General features: G+C 40.2%; 1 protein-coding gene across 1 annotated transcript in view; it reads right to left on the minus strand.

Annotated features, from left to right (window-relative positions):
• Positions 1-7,417: 7,417 nt before the first annotated feature.
• Positions 7,418-20,644, minus strand: part of LOC113568824 (NACHT, LRR and PYD domains-containing protein 3-like) — a 45,372-nt gene continuing 32,145 nt past the window's right edge. The window contains exons 12-15 of the mRNA XM_035526148.1: positions 18,836-19,006; positions 11,386-11,559; positions 8,129-8,175; positions 7,418-8,051 (exon numbers count right to left, since the gene is read on the minus strand). Of these exons, the coding sequence (XP_035382041.1) occupies positions 7,525-8,051; positions 8,129-8,175; positions 11,386-11,559; positions 18,836-19,006 (919 nt within the window). The 3' untranslated portion in view covers positions 7,418-7,524. The remainder of the gene's footprint in view (positions 8,052-8,128; positions 8,176-11,385; positions 11,560-18,835; positions 19,007-20,644) is intronic.

Here is a 20,644-nt window from a genome sequence, read left to right on the forward strand (position 1 = left end):
TTTACAAGTTCAAGGGGAAAAAATCCAGCAATCCTAAATTCTCCAACATCAATCAACTTCAAAACACAACTCTAGTGAATTTTCCCTTAGAAACATATATAAGGAAACATCACCACAGGAAATTATGTGACATCACTTCCTTTCTTTGGGAAGGAAAATTCCCCATAAAAGTCCCCTTCAACACAGGCTACAGTTTCTTTTCACTCCAAAACAACGTGGAAGCTTCTCCACAAAAATAATCACAGGTAAGTTAGTTTTTCTCTTGATCTACTTTGTTTTACCTACTTAGTTAAAATAAACAAACTTTCCTGGCAAGATAAACATTAAACTTAAACTCCAGAAACAAAATTATAAGAACAATATTTAATCTCAAATATTTACAGTACCTTTCTCTAATGAGCATGGGGAATCATACGTGACATCCCTCCGCCCAACACAAAACAACCCATGTTGAGTTTCATGATAAAGTCCTCAGGAACGGCTGTGGAAAAAAACTGTACTGATACATTGGTCTGGACTCAACCCATGTATCACTCATTCAAGACTCTGAAATTGGCCTTGTGTTCTGCTCTAGCACTTGGCCTACCAAACTATAATCTGACCTTCCACCTTTACGTTTATGAAAATCCAAAATCAGAGTCATTGTAGCAGTCCAGGGTGATGGAGCCAACACGGAGAGTACGTGGATACATGAGCAAACAAACAAAACACACAAAGGCAAACAGGTGAAGCAGGCTATAACAAAGACTAGGAAAAACGAAGGCTAGCATAAACACGAAGGCACGGAGTACAAACTTAAATACATGCATATACGGGCTTTCAAAAACATTCACCAAACACAATGAAGCCTAACAACCACCATGAACACGCAAATGCCATGAACAACCAAGACAAAGGTAAGAAGACAGTGTTTTAAATACATGAACTAAACGAGGGACAGGTGTGGAAAATCAAACGAGGGGCGGAGAAAACGAAACTACGGAATGGAACTAAAATACACAAGATGGAACACATGGAACACAGAAGCTGGGAGGGACTAACGGTGACAACATGTTGCTATGGTAATTGGGTTTCTTTTTTTGGAGGGGAATTTATTGGTGTAGAATCATAGCTGAGGAATGGATCCTAGACCTCTGTACGAGACCTCACCATGTCAGTTGTTTATCATGAAGCACAGGGTGAAGTAGTGGTCGACCGATTCATTGGCTAATTTCAGATCACAAATAATGCAAAGAAAACAAGTTCATATTCATTTATAAACAACACAGTACTAATATTTCAACTTAGGATGAAATCAATATTTGGTGGAGTAACACTGATTTTTAATCACAGCTTTCATGCGTCTTGTCATACTTTCCAGCACTCTTTCAAATTGCTGTTAGGTAAATTTACGCCACTCCTGGCAAAGAAATTCCAGGGGTTAGGCTTTATTTGATGGCTTGTGACCATCCATATTCCTCTTGATCACATTCCAGAGGTTTTCAATGGGGTTCAGGTCTGGAGATTGGGCATTTCCTTTCAAATGCCATCAGACCCACTTGCTTTTTTTGATTTTAAGAATAGAAATTTGATTTCTAAGTTCCTGCTCAGTAGTGGGTGAGTCCAAGGGATTCACTTATATGCTTTTGTTCAGGTCTTGCATTTTTGAATAATTGATTGTAAAGAGATTTAATATGTGTTATCCATATGTCACTGTTTTGAAAAGCCAATTCTTCTGATTTAGAACATTCTTTATTAAGAGTGTTCAAGAAATGTGTCTAAAAATGTTTTCATTTCTTGAGAGCTGATTGCTTTCTGGAACTCCTCTGTGCTGTTTTGGGCCCATCTGTATCGTATTAAACAGCTTACTGGTCAGTGTGGGTGCAGCACTGCTAGTCTCTGTCCTATTAATGAACACAGTGATTTGGCTTTGATCAGACAGAGGGGTTAGTAGCTTTACAGTGAATGTACTGAGAGAGAAAAAATCTAAATCTGTTATCATGTAATCCACCGTATTGCCAAGAGGTGAGCAAAAGGTGGATCTTCCCAAAGAGTCCCCTCATAACCTACTGTTGACAATGTACAGACCCAGATTTGGACAGAGCTGCAGGAGGTCTTTTCCATTCCTGTTTACCTGTGCATCAGAATGATATCAGGAAATAAATGTTTCCTTGTATTAACAGCCCTGTGGACCTCGAGAAATGTGTACTTTGAAAATGATCAGAACATTCTTGGAAAATACAAAACATGCAAAAGGGGTTCGGGTGGAAGAGGACTTTCCAGATCTGGCAGGTTTTATACAGTCTTTACAGTGTTTGAGAAGCAATTTATAGGAGGAAGGTTTTACTGATCTAAACCTGCAACTTAACGATGAAGGTAAGAAGACTGCTTAATTTTTGTGTCACTTTTTTGTTTAGATTTAATGTTCATTTTCAAAATGAGTGTGTGCGGTGTGGCAACACTTAATGGGTCCAGGGATGTGAATAAAAGAACACAGTTTTTCAGTTAATCAAATTTAAAGGAAATGATGTAGATTTTGCTCAAGTAACTCATAGTGATAGACAGAATGAAGCAGACTGGCCGAGAGAGTGAGAAGGTAAAGCCTTCCTTAGTTACAACAGCACCATGTCTGGGGGCGTGGCTGTGTCATGTCAGGGGGCGTGGCTGTGTCATGTATGGGGGCGTGGCTCTGCCCCTTACCAACAGCTGGGTTCCACAATTTGTAGTGGAGGATATTGAGGCTCTTAAATTAAAAAAAACAAAAACTAGCCGACCTGCTTGGGGTAAAGGCACAGGGGGCCCTGGTGTGTTCTCCTTTTCAGAACGTGACACAGATGTACTCTCTGTCCAAGTTTTTCTTTGGTTTAGAGCATAAACATGGTCAGAGCAGATGGATACATGCCTTGAAGTCTGGTACTGTACTCTCAGATCCTGTGGAGATTCGTAGAAGAGCAGCACAGTTTTAAACTAGGCTGTATACCAGCGAATATAGATCATACCAAGAGTTGGAAAACATTTTCTTAGATGTTTCTACTCAGGTAGAAGAAGAGGCTGTATTGGGTCTCAAGGGGCCACTGTCCCTGGTGGAGTTGCAGGTTCCCCTTCAGAGCATGGAGGGTGGGAAAGCCCCAGGTATTGATGGACTACCAGTGGAGTTTTACAAATCCTTCTGGTCTGTGGGTGGAGAGGATGTGCTGAACGATGAACAACAGTCTCACAAAAGAAAGCACTCTTTATTTGTGGGTATAATGACACACAGAAGAAGAAAGCACAATGTCAACTTCTGAATTTAATAAGTCGGCAGTGTGGCTCAGTAGGAAGTGTTTGAGGGTCAGAGTGACAGTAGTATTGTAAAGGTGGTGAAGAGTCGTATAATGTTAGATTTTAAGTTTTATTCTGCTATGAATGATATGACTACTTTTGAAAATATTTGGGGTTACAGTGATGTTTTGTGAAAGATGAGGGAGTGGTTTTTGGTGTTTCTTTAAATTTTCTTTTTCCTTTTTGAAATTGTATGGTGTGTTTGAATGTGCTTGTATATAATTGTTTAATAAAGTTTATTGAGAAATCTGAAAATTTCTCTCTGTCCTTCTCCATCTGGGTCCACATGGAGCTCTCTCTCTCCTCTTCTTCATCTTGAGTTCAGGTTTCCAAGCTGCTCTCTCTCTCTCTCTCTCTCTCTCGCTCTCTCTTTCACTCTGTCTCTGTCTCCCCCTTCTCCATCTGGAGTCCAGGTCTCGGAGAGAGAGAGAGAGAGAGAGAGAGAGACTCCAGATTGAGGGAGAGACAGAGGGAGAGAAAGAGGGATGGGTGCACAGGCACCCAGACTCCGCATGGAAAGAGGAACATGTAGAGAGAGAGATGGAGGGCTGCACAGCGACCCAGACTCCAGATGGAGTGAGAGAGAGAGAGAGAAATAGAGGGAGAAAGAGAAAGAGGGTGAGCCGCATGGGGACCCAAACTCCAGATGGAAAGAGAGAGAGAAAGAGAGAGAGAGAGAGAGAGAGAGAGAGAGAGAGAGAGAGAGAGAGAGAGAGAGAGAGAGAGAAATGAGAGGGAGGGCCGCACGGGACTATGGATGTAGGGAGAGAGAGGGAGGGGACCAGGACTCCAGATGGAGAAGGAGAGACTCTCTCCCTCCATTCAGAGTCTGTCACAGTGTGGCCCTCCCTCCCTCTCTCTCTCTCTCTCTCTCTCTCTCTCTCTCTCTCTCTCTCTCTCTCTCTCTCTCTCTCTCTCTCTCTCTCTCTCAACATTATAACCGTTTACAATATTAGTAACAACAACAATAATAATAGAACTACAACAATACACCCAATACCAATAATAATAATAATAATAACAATAACAACAACAACAACAATAACAACAATAACAACAACAATAATAATGTCTCTGTGTCTCTGGTATCTGACTTGGTCACTCACTGTCCCTCAGACTGTGGCAGGAGTGAACGTACAGCGCTGCCAGTATGCTGAACTCTTTATATTCACCAACAACATACAGCAGCTTCTCCTCATCAGGGAGATTTTTAAACTCAGGGAATACGTGGCTAATTTTCTTAAAGAATTTAGTTCTAATCTGTCCAAATGTTGTACATTCATTCAGAAAGTGCAGCTTTGTCTGGGTCTTATAGTCCTGGCACTGCTGACACAGTCTCTGCTCTTCAGGTAAACAGGACTGTTTATGTCTGCTGATCTCTATGGCCAGGCGGTGGTCACTGAGTCTGTACTTGGTCAGGGTGGACCTCAGTTTTGGATCAGACAGTGTTCTTAGGTAATCTGCCACGCTGTACCTTTGATTTAGGGCCAGAAAGCATTTTGATTGAGTTTCCCAATAAGTGATGTTGTTTTGTAATTCTGGTGATTCTGATTGGGTTTGCTGTTATTTTCTGGTCCTGAGCATGTGTAGTGTTAGTGTGTGTTAATGCTGAACTGTATTTCCGGACCAGCTGAGTGAGGTGACTGTTCTCTTTGCTCAGCTCTTGGTACTCCAGACCTTTAGAATGATATGTTTGGCTCGCTGTGTTGTAAATGTGTCCAGAATTTAATTGCCCTTGTTTCTGTCTTTATTATAGATCTCTGCCCAGCTCTGCCCCGTGTGCTTAGTTTGTGGTGTACCTGTGCACCTTTAATGATGTTGCTCCTTAAGAATACAATCATTAGGGACAAAAAATTAGTACCTTGGTATAATGAGCACATTCACAATTTAAATCAAAACACTCTCCTCACATGATGCAGAAAAGACGGTCCATGCATTTATTACATCAAGATTGGACTACTGTAATGCAGTAATATCTGGCGGTAACATTAAGCACTCCAAGTGGATACAAAAGAAAAAGGTTTTTATTGGCTCCCAGTGTTCCAGTGCAAAAGAAAAACCACATCCCATCAAAAACATACAAAAATGTTCAAAAAAGGAAGGTTTAGCATTTACAAGAATAAAAGTCCAACAATCATAAATTCTCCAATATCAGTCAACTTCAAACATTTTCCCTTAGAAACTTAAATATGGAAAAACAGCAAATTAGGTGATGTCACTTCCTGTCTTTGGGCAGGCATATTCCCCATAAAAGTCCCCTTTAACACACTACGGTTTCTTTTCCCTCCAAAACAACATGGAAGTCTCTCCACAAAAATAATCACAGGTAAGTTATTTTTCTCTTAATCTACTTTTGTTTTACCCACTTCAATCAAATATACAGACTTTCCTGGCTAGATAAACATTATACTTAAACTCTAGTAACATATTATAAGAACAATATTTCATCTCAAATACTTACAATAAATTTCTATAATACATTTCACTCCTACTGTGTACATCTGTATCTGTGTCACTCCAACAATCAGAAAAAAGAATGAAAAACCTTTCAGTTTCCAAAGATTTCCACATTTAATGTGTAGATTTCTACAAAGAGTTTAACAATGAGGTTATGATTCCACAGCATGTGTAACTTGTAGAACAGTATTTATGTCATATGTACAGAAATCAACTGCAGCTCAGTCCTTTATTGGAGCATCATTTATTGTGTGTGTGTGTGAGAGAGGGAGAGGTTTAGAGTTTCTGTGTGAGTGGTTTTGTGTGTGTGTGTATGTGTGTATGTGTGTGTGTGTGTGAAAGAGAGTGAGAGGTATAGAGTGTATGACAGAGAGAGATGTGTAGCGTGTATCTGTGAGAAAGAAGTGTAGTGTGTGAGAGAGGTGTGCGTGTGTATGTGTATGAGAGAAAGATACAGGTGTATTTTGTGTGTGCGTGTGCGAGAGAGTGCGTGTGAGTGCGAGAGAGAGAGAGGTGTTTTGTGTGTGTGTGTGTGCATACGTTTGTGTAAGAGACTTGTAGTGTGTGTCAGAGAGATGTACTGTGTGTTTGCGTGTGTGTGTTCATGTGTGTGTGTATGGCAGAGAGACAGGTGTAGTGTGTGGAAGAGACAGAGAAAGATGTGCAGCATGTATGTGTGAGAAAGAAGTGTAGTGTGTGTGTAAGAGTGTGTGTGAGAGGTGTGTGTGTATGTGTGCAAGAGAAAGATACAGGTGTATTTTGTGTGTGTGTGTGTGTGTGTGTGTGTGTGTGTGTGTGTGTGTGTGTGTGTGTGTGTGTGTGTGTGTGTGTGTGTGTGTGTGTGTGTGTGTGTGTGTGTGTGTGTGTGTGTGTGTGTGTGTGTGTGTGTGTGACAGAGATGTACTGTTTGTTTGTGTGTGTGAGAGAGAGAGAGAGACAGGTATATTATGTGTGTGAGAGAGGCTGTGTGTGTGTGAGACAAGTGTAGTTTGTGTGTGAAAGACATAAAATGTGTGTGTGTGAGAGAGATGTACTGTGCATTTGTGTGTGAGAGGTGTGTTTGTGTGTGTGTATGACAGACAGGTGTAGTGTGTGTAAGAGACAGAGAAAGATGTGTACCGTGTATGTGTGAGAGAAGTTTAGTGTGTATGAGAGAGAGGTGTGTGTGTGTGTGTATACATTTGCGTAAGAGACTTGTAGTGTGTGTGTGTGACAGAGAGCTCTACTGTGTGTAAGAGTGTGAGAGAGAAAGAGGTTGTGTGTGTGTGTGTGTGAGAGAGACAGGTATATTGTGTGTGTGTGTGAGAGACGTGTAGAGTGCATGTTTGTGTGTGAAAGACAGTGTGCGTGTGAGAGGGAGAGGTGGATTGTGTATGTGTTTGTGTGAAAGAAGTGTATTGTGTGTTACAGAGAGATGTACTGTGTGAGTGAGAGGTATAGTGTATGACAGAGGTGTGTAGCGTGTATATGTGAGAGAAGTGTAGTGTAGTGTAGTGTAGTGTAGTGTGTGTGTGTGTGTGTGTGTGTGTGTGTGTGTGTGTGTGTGTGTGTGTGTGTGTGTGTGTGTGTGTGTGTGTGTGTGTGTGTGTGTGTGTGTGTGTGTGTGTGTGTGTGTGTGTGTGTGTGTGTGTGTGTGTGTGACACAAGGGTATAGTGTCTGTGTGTGTATTTTATACTCAGCAGGCATGTATGTATTATGATGTTCACCAGTTGTGTTTCCCTGCAGACTCAGGTGTTCCTCCAGGACACAGGAGGCTATTCTAGCTCTCACACACACACTGAGGAGTTATAATAAACCCAAAACGCTGCATAGAGGGGCTCAGTGAATGTGGAGTGGAGTGTGTGTAAGTGCGTGAGGGTGTGTGTGTGAGAGGAGACGCTGTAGAAGGACAGAGTGCCGGCGGGCCAGTCCAGATACACTCCTACTCTGTTGGAGCTGGAGGGGGCAGAGATGGCAGTTCTCTTATTATTGTGCCAGACAGTGTATCGGTTATCAGAGCAGCTCAGCTTCCAGGACTTTATATTACATCCAAACCAACAGTCATAACTGCGTCCTTTCCTCCTGATTCCTTTATATGTCACTGATATACCAGCCCCTCCCCCACTCCACTCAACCTCCCAGTAACAGCGTCCAGTCAGACTCTCTCTACAGACAACCTGATACCAGTAATCAAATCTCTCTGGATGATCAGGATACGACTGCTGCTCCTCCACACACGTCACCTTTCTGTTCCCCTCAGACAGAGAGAGACGTGTGTGTGCTGTGTTTGGGTCCAGTGTGAGATCACACGCATCTGCACACAAGAAGACACATTAGAGGAGAGATCACAAATACTGTGTGCATGCGTGTGTGTACACATTTACTTCTTACATTTTCTTAGTCCTGGTTTGATTCTGATCTCCCCTGCGTACTCCACCCTAAAGAAACACACACACACAGATAATAGTTCTCTCTCACACACACAGATAATTCTGTCACTATTTCTCTCACTCGCACAAATAATAGTTATGTCTCTCTCTCTTTTTCACACGGATAATATTTCTGTCTCTCTCTCTCGGTCTCACACAGATAATAGTTCTATCTCTCTTTCTCTCTCTCACACAGAATAGTTCTGTTTCTCTCTCTCTCACACACAGATAATAGTTCTCTCTCTCTCATACAGATAATAGTTCTGTCGCTCTCTCTGTCTCACACAGATAACAGTTGTCTCTCTCTCTCTCTCTCTCGCTATCTCTCACACACACACACACACACACACACACACACACACACACACACATAATGGTTCTCTCTCTCTCTCTCTCACATACAGATAATAATTGTCTCTCTCTCTCAGTCTCACAGATAATAGTTCTCTCTCTCACTCGCACAGATATTTGTTTCTCTCTCTCACACAGATAATATTTTTCTCTCTCACACAGATAATATTTTTCTCTCTCTCACACAGATAATAGTTCTGTTTCTCTCTCTCTCTCTCTCTCTCTCTCTCACACACAGATAATAGTTCTGTCTCTCTCTCACTCGCACAGATAATATTTGTTTCTCTCTCTCACACAGATAATAGTTCTGTTTCTCTCTCTCACACACACAAACAGATAATAGTTTTGTCTCTGACATAGATAATGGTTCTGTCTCTCTCTGTCTATTCTCTCTCACACAGATAATAGTTCTGTCTCTCTCACACAGTTATCAGTTCTCTCTCTCTGTCTTACACAGATAATAGTTCTGTCTCTCTCTCTCACGCACAGATAATAGTTCTGTCTCTGTCTAACACAGATAATAGTTCTGTCGCTCTTTCTCTCTTGCACACAGTTATTAGTTCTGTCTCACACACAGGTAATAGTTCTGTCTCTCTCTCTCTCACACAGATAATAGTTCTGTCTCTCTCTCTCACACACAGATAATAGTTCTGTCTCTCTCTCTCTCTCACACAGAATAGTTCTGTTTCTCTCTCTCTGTCTCACACAGAATAGTTCTGTTTCTCTCTCTCTCACACACAGATAATAGTTCTGTCGCTCTCTCTGTCTCACACAGATAACAGTTCTCTCTCTCTCTCTCTGTCTCACATACAGATAATAGTCTCTCTCTCTCTCTCTCTCTCTCTCGGTCTCACAGATAATAGTTCTGTCTCTCTCTCTCTCTCTCTCGGTCTCACAGATAATAGTTCTGTCTCTCTCTCACTCGCACAGATAATATTTGTCTCTCTCTGTCTCACACACAGAATAGTTCTCTCTCTCTCTCTCTCTCTCACACACAACAGTTGTCACTCTCTCTCTCTCTGTCCCACACAGAGATAATAGTTCTGTCTCTCTCTCTCACACAGATAATAGTTCTGTCTCTCTCTCTCACACAGATAATAGTTCTGTCTCTCTCTCTCTCACAGATAATAGTTCTGTCTCTCTCTCTCACACAGATAATAGTTCTGTCTCTCTCTCTCTCACTTGCACAGATAATACTTCTGTCTCTCTCGGTCTCACACACAGATAATTGTTCTGTCTCTCTCGGTCTCTCACACAGATAATAGTTCTGTCTCTCTCTCTCTCTCACACACAGATAATAGTTCTGTCGTTCTCTCTCACACACAATTGTTCTGTCTCTCTCTCTCTCTCCCTCTCTCAGTGCACTGAGGACACTGTCAGCACTGACATCCACACGTCTCTCACACATCTGGAGGACATGGACAGTTATGTTCCAGTGCTGTTCACTGATTACAGCTCAGCAGTCAACAGTCACCCCAACCAAACTGACTGAAACACTCACCACTGGACTCACACCCTCCTTCTGTAAATGGGGCTGAACTTTCTAACAGACAGAATCAGTCAGTCAGAACTGGCAATGTACATCCAGCACAAGGACTGAACACTGGGACCCCCCAGGACGGTGTGGCCGCCCAGTATAACACCAGCATCATCAAACTGGTTTGACTGGTCACTGGATGAGACAGCATACAGGAGGGAGGTGACAGACATGGTGACATGGTGTCATGACGACAATCGCTCCCTGAATGCAGACAAGACCAAGAAGATGATTGTTGACCCAAGGAGGAAGGAGAAGCAGCAGCACACACGACTACAGACAGGAGAGATGGAGGTGGACTCCTTCACCTTCCTGGAGTTCACATCAGTGAGGACATCACGTGGACCTACAACACACACCCTACATCAGTGAGGACCTCACCTGGAAATACAACACACACAACGCATCATTGAGGACCTCACCTGGACCTACAACACACACAACACATCATTGAGGACCTCACCTGGACCTACAACACACCCCACACCAGTGCGGACCTCACCTGGACCTACAACACACCTCACATCATAAAGAAATCCCAACAGTATCTGCAGTGTCCTATGTTTATGTACGATACACAGCATGACCTGCAGGTTAACACTCTCCTGACATCAGAACTCTGAAAATGTTCAGCTCTTGTTCACAGTTTTATTGACAACAGGAGGAAATGTGAAACTGAATCACATGAAAGACAAATCAACAACAAGCCAGCCCCAACAAGTACCGATATACACAAAACACAATGCAGCAAACTTCACAGAGAATAACATTATCCACCAAATAATAATCTGTGATTACAAATAACAATACAATAAACTACACACAACCACAATGTTTTCAAAAGGTATGATATGTACGCAGACAACTGCATTAGCACGGCTATAATAACTACAATATCTATAATAACTACAATAACTAGAACTCTTGGGAGTTGTATTCTCTCACTCTACGATCGCTACACACATGAACTGACTCGCTGCTACTGACACCCTGTGGTTCTTAAATGAATTACAACTAACCTCAAAAAATGGAACAGAGTTTATAAACTCCTGACAGAACAGCATCTGTACTTCCTGAGGAGGCTGAGGAAATGTAGCATGTCAACTAAAACTCAATCGTTCCTACAGGAGAATGATGGAGAGTGAACTCACCAGCCACCACAGTATGATATGGGAACTGCACTACTCAGGAATGGAAGACTCAGTTTTCAGTATTTTCTCATTCTCACTCTTTCATAAACACACACAGAAACACACACGCGCACACACACACATACACATAAGCACACACAAACAAACCCACATACGCATGCACACACTAACGTTCCATACCTGAGCGTGTCCAGTCTGCAGTGGGGATCCTCCAGTCTAACAGAGAGCAGCTTCACTCCTGACTCTCCTGGGTGGTTGTACGTCAGGTCCAGTTCTTTCAGGTGGGAGGGGTTTGACCTCAGAGCTGAAGCCAGAGAAGAACAGCCTTCCTCTGTGACCAAACAACCAGACAGTCTGCAGAAAGGAGGGAAACAGGTAGAGAGAGACAGAGAGTGAGATGCACTTCCAGACCAGCCTGCATGGGGCAGCTAGAGAGGCTGGTAACTGTAGTTGGAGGTTCCTCCACTCTCATCTCCAAGATGGCGTCCTCCATGGCAGACGGCTTTATTCACTCTTCTCCAGATCGCTGCTGTCTGTGTTTATTTTAGCTCTTATTTTTATTCAGCCTTTCAGAACTCTAGTGCACTATTAACCTACATCAGAAGAACCCTAAAGCTGACCTTACACTGTGTGATTTCAGTGGTCTTACAAGACTGTTACATGTCAGACTGTATGAGATGATGCCAGTAAAACCTTGGCAGAATTCTACATCTGGCTGTGATAACAGGAGTAATAACACTGTCACATTTCTGGACCTGTGACTCAGAGATAAAGTCTAAGAATCCTAAGCGATGCATACTTTTTTTTGGAAGTTGCAACGCTGATGCCAGATTTTCACAAGTGTTTTCCTCAAGATTACAGATAGCTAGACCGCAAGAAGATACAACAGACATTACAATATACCCTACAGTAGATACAACAGATATCACAATATACCCTACAGTAGATACAACAGACATTACAATATACTCTACAGTAGATAGAACAAATATTACAATGTACCCTACAGTAGATACAAATATTACAATATACCCTACAGTAAATACAACAGATATCACAATGTACTCTACAGTAGATACAATATTACAATATACCCTACAGTAGATACAACAGATATCACAACATACTCCATAGTATATAGTATAGTGGAATTATTTTGTCATTATGGGAATATCTCTGAGAAATAGATATCCAAAATCAGCATATTGTAAATGAGTACATGAATTCCCCTAATGGTAGTATGACTTTAATATGGGATTATTAAACTTCCGCGTGCTGTCTGGACAGCAGAGTCCCTTGCAGTCTTCAAACACAGACTGAAGATCCATCTGTTTGTGGAATATTTAAATGACCACTGATCCTGCTCCTATGTTGACTAACTGAAACTCTAGTACTTATTGTAGGGTGTTGTTTATTACTCTGATGTTGACTGCTCCTATGTTGACTAACTCTAGTACTTGTTTATTACTGATGTTGACTGCTCCTATGTTGACTAACTCTAGTACTTATTGTTTACTACTCTGACTGCTCCTATGTTGACTAACTCTAGTACTTGTTTATTACTCTGATGTTGACTGCTCCTGTGTTGACTAACTCTAGTACTTATTGTTTATTGCACTGATTGTCTGTTATAGAGCTTAAATGTATTTTGTACTTCTAGACATTAGCATTGACCCCTGTATTTCAACAGTATTCTAGTTCATTGGTATCTTGCACTCTAACCTACTTTACTGGCTAGGATCTGTTCTATGAGGAAATGACAAAGCACTTTTCTAAGTTGCTCTGGATAAAAGCATCTGCCAAATGCTGTAAAAGTAAATATAAATGTACTCTTATGTGGTCATGGAACTGTCTTGGCTTTATGGGACATTTCTGAGAAATAGATATCCAAAATTAACCTGAATGAAATGAGTACATGAATTCACCCAAAGGTATTATTATTTTAATAGGAGTTTATGAAAAATAGTAGAGTGAAATCTGTCCAAACTTACTCTGCTGATACTCTGCAAATTCAGTCTATATAAAATGAGTGCATTATTTTGCCTAAAGGTAGTTTGACTTTAATATGGATTTATGAAGACATTGTACAGTGAGTGTCCAAACTTACTCTGCTAATAGTCAAGGGGTCCTACTCACATGTGGTAGTGGAACTGTTTTTGCATTTTGTTAAAATTCAGAAAAATATGTAAAACTTCAATATAGATTTATTAATGATCTGGTGATGGCCAAGGGCCACCATTCAATTGGCAGTGGAATATTTCAGCCCTGGAGTTCTCCTGCCCTGCACATTTGCTACATTTCACTAGTGATAACCTCTGTTTCAGCTGGCAGTCAAGAGCTATAATAACCTTCTGAGAAACATTATGTAGAAAAAAGCATTTTCCACAATGCTTATTAAGCTGTGTAAATATATTACCAATTGTATTTAATCTAATTATGCAATTAAACTAGTTCAATCAAGTAAACTGTATTTTGTACTTTTAAATGTAGTAAACGTGCATGTCCATCAAAGCTCTTAAAAATACGCAAGTCTGTTTCTTTGCTTAGGAAGAGTTAGATTGCGCTGAGCAGCGAAATACCGTAAAATCACGCATATAGGCGCATTAAATTTAAAGCGCGAATGACTTGACTGTGAATTGCTAAAGCGCGATAGCGTGATCGCGGTTGTAACCTAGTTACCACCTGTAACCTAGTAACCACCTGTAACCTAGCTACAAGCTTTAAATGTGTTTAAACTGATGTAGGGGACATGACTGATTAATACACAGCTGTACTTCATGAACACCAGATGTTATAAATCACATCCCCGTCAAATCTCCCGTCACACCCTCACCCTCCTCCCTCCTGCTCGCAACTACGTGAAGATCCAACCGCATTTCTCCTAAAGACTGTAACTTGATTGTTGCAAAGACAAGAAGTCCAATCTTGCTTATTGACGGTTTGGTCAAATTGATTGAGACTGTTAGCTGGTCAGATATCTGTGCTGAACAGTAAACAACTAAACAAATCAACATAGCTAGACTTTCTTTGCTAACATTACCTAGTTAGCTGTTAGCCATGAATGACGATCAGAGATTCAGTGAAAAACTCTTACAGGCTTTGTCTGTCTGTCTTAGTCCATCTACTTTTACTTTTTGTCTGTCCCTTTCTGGTATTTTTCTTTTCTCTTGGAAATCACCATAGTAGCAAATATCCTCCAATTCCAGTTTGAGATTTTCTGTCATTTTCATGATCCACTACAGTTCTCTTCACCTCAGTAAGTTAAAACAGCTCCTCTGATGCTATTGGCCACTGTAATGACGTCATTCAATATTCTACCGCCCCGGCCGTCCTACCACATATATGATTGGATAAAATTACTGTCACTCAAATTGAGAAACTTGTCACTCATTCCTGTTGCTGGACACAAGTACTTCTTGGATATTCATGTTATTACTACCTTTATTTTTTTTTCAAATGGTACAATTTAAAAAATGTGTGGAGTGTTTTTATTGTACCTTTTGACATTTTTTAATACGTCAACTTAGACCTAAAAACACAAGGGCAACAATCACAAGGTTATTACTGTATTTCTAGACTAAACTGTTTTCTGCTGTTTTGTGTGCTCCCAGTTTTAGTTGAGAAAAATATTATGAACATTATCTTCACTACATATAATGGTGTTACACTGTTTCTGACCATTCTGGTGCCCTACACACACCCAAACACACCCTGCTGCTACCACACTACAGTTACAGTGAAACTACAAACACTCCATAACTGCAGCCTGATTAGATTTAATAGACAGACTGAACACAGGCATGCTAATAGAACACAGATTTGTACCTTCAGTTTCCAGAGTTGGATCTGTCCTAGTACAACTCCCCGAGGTCATTTGTGCCAGTGTTGGGTAGTGTAGTCTATTGTGTGGCTGTGTGTATCAACATAAAATATCGTCGGTGTAGAAGATTACTGTACATTCACTCAGTGGATTTGAACTTGTTACATCTACTACTGTATTTTCTTTTCCCTCTTCTGGTTTATGTTTAATGAAGACAGGGTTGGGGTGGAGCATGTGTTGGGTTTGGTTTTTATTCTGGTTTATACTCCCCATAGAGACAGATGGCATGTTTGTAGATCTCTATTACTTTTTAGTAATAGTGGTTTGTGCTCAGAATAAAGTGTCTGTTGTGGTCTCTCCCGCTACACTGGTACATAACAGATGTATAAAGGTTGGTATCTCTCTCTAATCATCTGCGGCTGAAATAACCAGCAACTGAAGATGGCTGCCTCCAACACTCCAAACACTGTAAGATAAAACTGATGATTTTCTTCATAATTTGTGAACCCTAAAGACAGCCATGTTACTATATTGTGTGGGATGTAGCTTGGACACATTAATGTGTAACATATTAAAACTGTTGCATAACCATTGTATTAGAGTGTTGCTATGAACAATGCATTAAATAAGAATTTTATACATTTTTTCCTTTTTTTTTTTTTTTTAACAGAACAGTGCCTTGACTCTCCCACTATTTGTATTTTATATCTTTTCCCTGCAAAACACCTTCACTCTTGTTTCTGAACTTCTGAGCCCTCCAGACATCTTGTGGTTTTAAGTATTTTCTGTGGTCAGTGTTTGTTCTCCTGTATGGAGGAAGCACAAAGACAAGGAGCACAGCAAGGGGTCCAGTGAGGAGCACATTCCATCAGTGGGGGTCACACACAGATAATAGTTCTGCCTCTCTCACACACACAAATAGATCTGTCTGTCTCTCTCTTCTCTCTATTTCACACACACACACAAACTCACAGATAATAGTTCTGTCTCACACTTACAAATAATAGATCTGTCTCTCTCTCTGTCTCTCTCTATTTCTCTCTCATACACACAAACACACACACACAGATAATAGTTGTGTTTCTCTCTCTCTCTCTCTCACACACACACATACAAATAATAGTTCTCTCGCTCTCACGCACACACACAGATAAAAGTTCTCTCCCTCTCTCTCTCTCACACACACACACACACACACACACACACACACACACACACACACACACACACACACACAAATAATAGTTCTGTCTCTCCCTCACACACACACACACGTTTCAATCGAGGTGAAGCATTATAAACAGTAAATGAAACATACTTGTGTCAATTTGTGTAATAAATAAGATTTCAAACAGTAGTCATATTGGCCCTGAACTAAACAGTGTGAGGTCTGGTTTACTGTGTATATACAGTAGTCATATTGGCCGTGAACTAAACAGTGTGAGGTCTGGTTTACTGTGTATATACAGTAGTCATATTGGCCGTGAACTAAACAGTGTGAGGTCTGGTTTACTGTGTATATACAGTAGTCATATTGGCCGTGAACTAAACAGTGTGAGGTCTGGTTTACTGTGTATAAACAGTAGTCATATTGGCCGTGAACTAAACAGTGTGAGGTCTGGTTTACTGTGTATAAACAGTAGTCATATTGGCCGTGAACTAAACAGTGTGAGGTCTGGTTTACTGTGTATATACAGTAGTCATATTGGCCGTGAACTAAACAGTGTGAGGTCTGGTTTACTGTGTATATACAGTAGTCATATTGGCCGTGAACTAAACAGTGTGAGGTCTGGTTTACTGTGTATAAACAGTAGTCATATTGGCCGTGAACTAAACAGTGTGAGGTCTGGTTTACTGTGTATATACAGTAGTCATATTGGCCGTGAACTAAACAGTGTGAGGTCTGGTTTACTGTGTATAAACAGTAGTCATATTGGCCCTGAACTAAACAGTGTGAGGTCTGATTTACTGTGTATAAACAGTAGTTATTATTGGTCCTGAAGTAAACAGTGTGAGCTCTGGTTTACTGTGTATAAACAGTAATCATATTGGTCCTGAACTAAACAGTGTGAGGTCTGATTTACTGGCTGGGAAATAATTTTAGCACCAAATGTCCAGTTGAGGCTTGAAGAACATATTTACTGGGGGGACAGATGGGACCAGTGAACATCTTGTGGTGAAACACTAAAATGGCCTTACAGCACAGTGGAATTTCAGGGTACACAAGTTAATACAGTGGTAAAACCACTATTATAGTGTGTAATAAACTACATACTGTTTAATTCCTTATCAGATTATGACATTCACATGAGGTCAGGCAGGAAATCATTAATTAACCCATAAGATTACAATTTGAATGAATCATCACCAGTGATTTACTGGGTGTGGGTTACATAAACATAAATATGTTTAAAGGTTTCATTTCTGTCCAGCACTTAATATTTTATATCACTTACAAGTATCTTCCATTCTTTGATTCATCCCCTCGAAAAAGGTTGTATTTCAAGATTCCAAAAATTCTGTGTGTGGTTATAATTCTACAAGTGGTTATAATTCTGTGTGTGGTTATATTTCTACGTGTAGTTATATTGCTACATTTGGTTATAATTCTACTTCTCTTCTCCTAATCTCCTGATTACTGATTACTGTGTCTTGTGTGTCTTTCTTTCTCTCTTGTAATTAAGTCCACAGGTTCGCTCGTCCAGTGCTGAACATTGTTCCTCACTACTGTGTTCAGATGTCCTGAGTTTACTGTCAGCTGTCTGATTAGTTTCTCTCTCTGCTGACTCCATGTCTTCTACCATCACTGTTCTATTTCTGTTTGATGTCTCTGGCTTGATGAAAAAATTAGCAGCCAACAAGCTAATATGATGTTAGCGTGAGGTATCTAGGTGTAGTAACCAACAATATACTGTAACTTGGCAAGCTTAAGGTTACTAAAATTAGCCGGCTACATGTTTCATAAAAACACCCGTGGAGAGAGATCACAGGTTTATCTTAAGGAATAACCAATAAACTTTTCAGTTCTATTGAATGAATATTAACTTGTTGTGTTCTTTCCTCCAGCACGGCTGTCAGTTCAGCTCATCTCAACATGTGTTGAACACATGGTGTAAGTCATAATGAGAACAGGGTCTCCCAACCATAAATGCAAGGGAATCGTGTGTGATTGTAAAAGTGTCCAGTAATGTGTCAAGAACCTCAATGGTTCAGCTTTAAATGTTTTAATTAAGATTTTAAGGGCTTTTATTTGCAGAGAGATTAGAATGACTGATGTTTACAGTGTTTCCATACATAAACTACATAAAGTCACTCAGTGAAAATCTTAGATTAGAACACTTCACTTTACAACACAGCTGTCGGAATTTCTGAATATATTCATCCTGTAAGACATTTTGCAAAATTTCTGCTCTCAGGTGACCAAAAGTGCAGCTTGTGGACAAAATGCCAAAGCGCCTAGTTGAAGCAGCATTTTAATAAATACACCTGTACATGTGGACAAGGACTCATCTGTATCTCCTCTTTACAATGTTAAATTTCTCTTTTAGGCTTGAATATCTGTTCATGCATCACAAATGTAACTCTTTGTCTCCCCAGTGTGGTCATTTAATGAAATGCAGTGAGGTTTCAATAGAAAATTATATTTAGAAATATTTAAAGAAGAGAACTTTATAATATAATAAAAAGTGTAAATTTCCTTGCATTGCCTTGCCTGGCAATGTTTGTTTAATACTCTACTATAAGGGAGTTGACACTGACCTTTTTAAAATTACTCATTATTTACATTCAAAAATAGTCAGAGAAACTCACCTGAGAATCTCCAGTTTACAGTGTGAATTCTTCAGTCCAGCACAGAGCTGCTCCACTCCTGAATTCTGCAGGTCATTATTATTTATCTCCAGCTCTCTCAGTGAGTTTTCTGTTTGTAGAACTGATGTGAGAGATTTGCAAGACTCTTCATTGAGACCACAGCCAGATAGTCTGTAAAAGAGTAAATACAGTAAATAATGTAGTTCAGTCAGAGGATGATGAATTAAAAGATCTGAACTGCTAATAGAAATGTAAAGAAGAGCTTGAAAGGTCTGGAACACACTGATACATTTTCAGCCTTTTAATTTTACAAACACAGCAACATTTCAACATTACTGTGTCTTCATCAAAGACAAAATGGACAAAGACATGACAAATAACATTCATTAGCAACCTAAGACAGGTGACCAAATAATGGATGGTTGGTTCATAAGTCAATGAATGGCAGTTACCATAATCAGAGTCCAAATATCAAAATATCCCACCCCTAACACCATAACAGGAAACAGAACAACATAGATCTCATTCAATGTTTCACAAATACAAACACACTAATATACAAATAGAAAATATTGTTGGAAGACATGCAGAGTAGTGATTATGGAGGAATATACACTGCAGTATTGATTATGGAGGAATAAACACTGCAGTAATGATTATGGAGGAATAAACACTGCAGTATTGATTATGGAGGAATAAACACTGCAGTAGTGATTATGGAGGAATAAACACTGCAGTAATGATTATGTTGGAATGAACATTGCAGTAGTGATTATGGAGGAATAAACACCACAGTATTGATTATGGTGGAAGAATCACTGTAGTGTTTATCATGGAGAAATAAATACTGCAGTAGTGTTTATGGAATAATGAACACTGCAGTATTGATTATGTTGGCATGAACACTACAGTAGTGATTTTAGAGGAATAAATCACTGTAGTATTTATTATGGAGGAATAAACACTGCAATGGTGATTATTGGAGGAATGAACATTGCAGTAGTGATTATGGAGGAATAAACACCACAGCATTGATTATGGCGGAATAATCACTGTAGTATTTGAGAAATAAACACTGCAGTAGTGACTATGGAATAATGAACACTGCAGTATTGCTTATGGAGGAATGAACATTGCAGTAGTGAATATTAGTGTATGAACACTGCAGTAGTAATGATGGTGGGATGAACACTGCAGTAGTGATTATGGAGGAATGGACAGAATGCAGAGAGCAGAATCTTTTACTAGTGTTTACATTCCTGTGCTCACACTGAGTCACTGATCATGAAACATTCTCCTCTGCCTTTGCTTTTCCCAGTGAGGTCCTGAGTTCTGTCTGTGTGGTGCACCGAGAATCCTGGAGGCTTAATAGCTGAGTCAGGGACCCCATCAGTCAGTCAGGTGTGTGTGAGGCAGACCCCATCAGTCAGTCAGGTGTGTGTGAGGCAGACCCCATCAGTCAGTCAGTTCTGTCTCTCTCACACACACAAATAATAGATCTGTCTGTCTCTCTCTCTCTGTTTCACACACACAAATAATAGTTCTGCCTCTCTCTCACACACAGTTCTGTTTCTCTCTCTCTCACACACACACACACACACACACAAACACACAGATAATAGTTCTGTCTCTTTCACACACACAAATAATATATCTGTCTGTCTCTCTCTTGTGGTGACACACTAAAATATCCTTACAGCACAGAGGAATTTCAGGGTACACAAGTTAATACAGTGGTAAAACCACTATTATAGTGTATAATAAACTATATACTGTTTAATTCCTTATCAGATTATGACATTCACATGA

This window comes from Electrophorus electricus, chromosome 5 (assembly GCF_013358815.1).
Source record: "Electrophorus electricus isolate fEleEle1 chromosome 5, fEleEle1.pri, whole genome shotgun sequence".
Lineage (NCBI taxonomy): Eukaryota > Metazoa > Chordata > Actinopteri > Gymnotiformes > Gymnotidae > Electrophorus > Electrophorus electricus.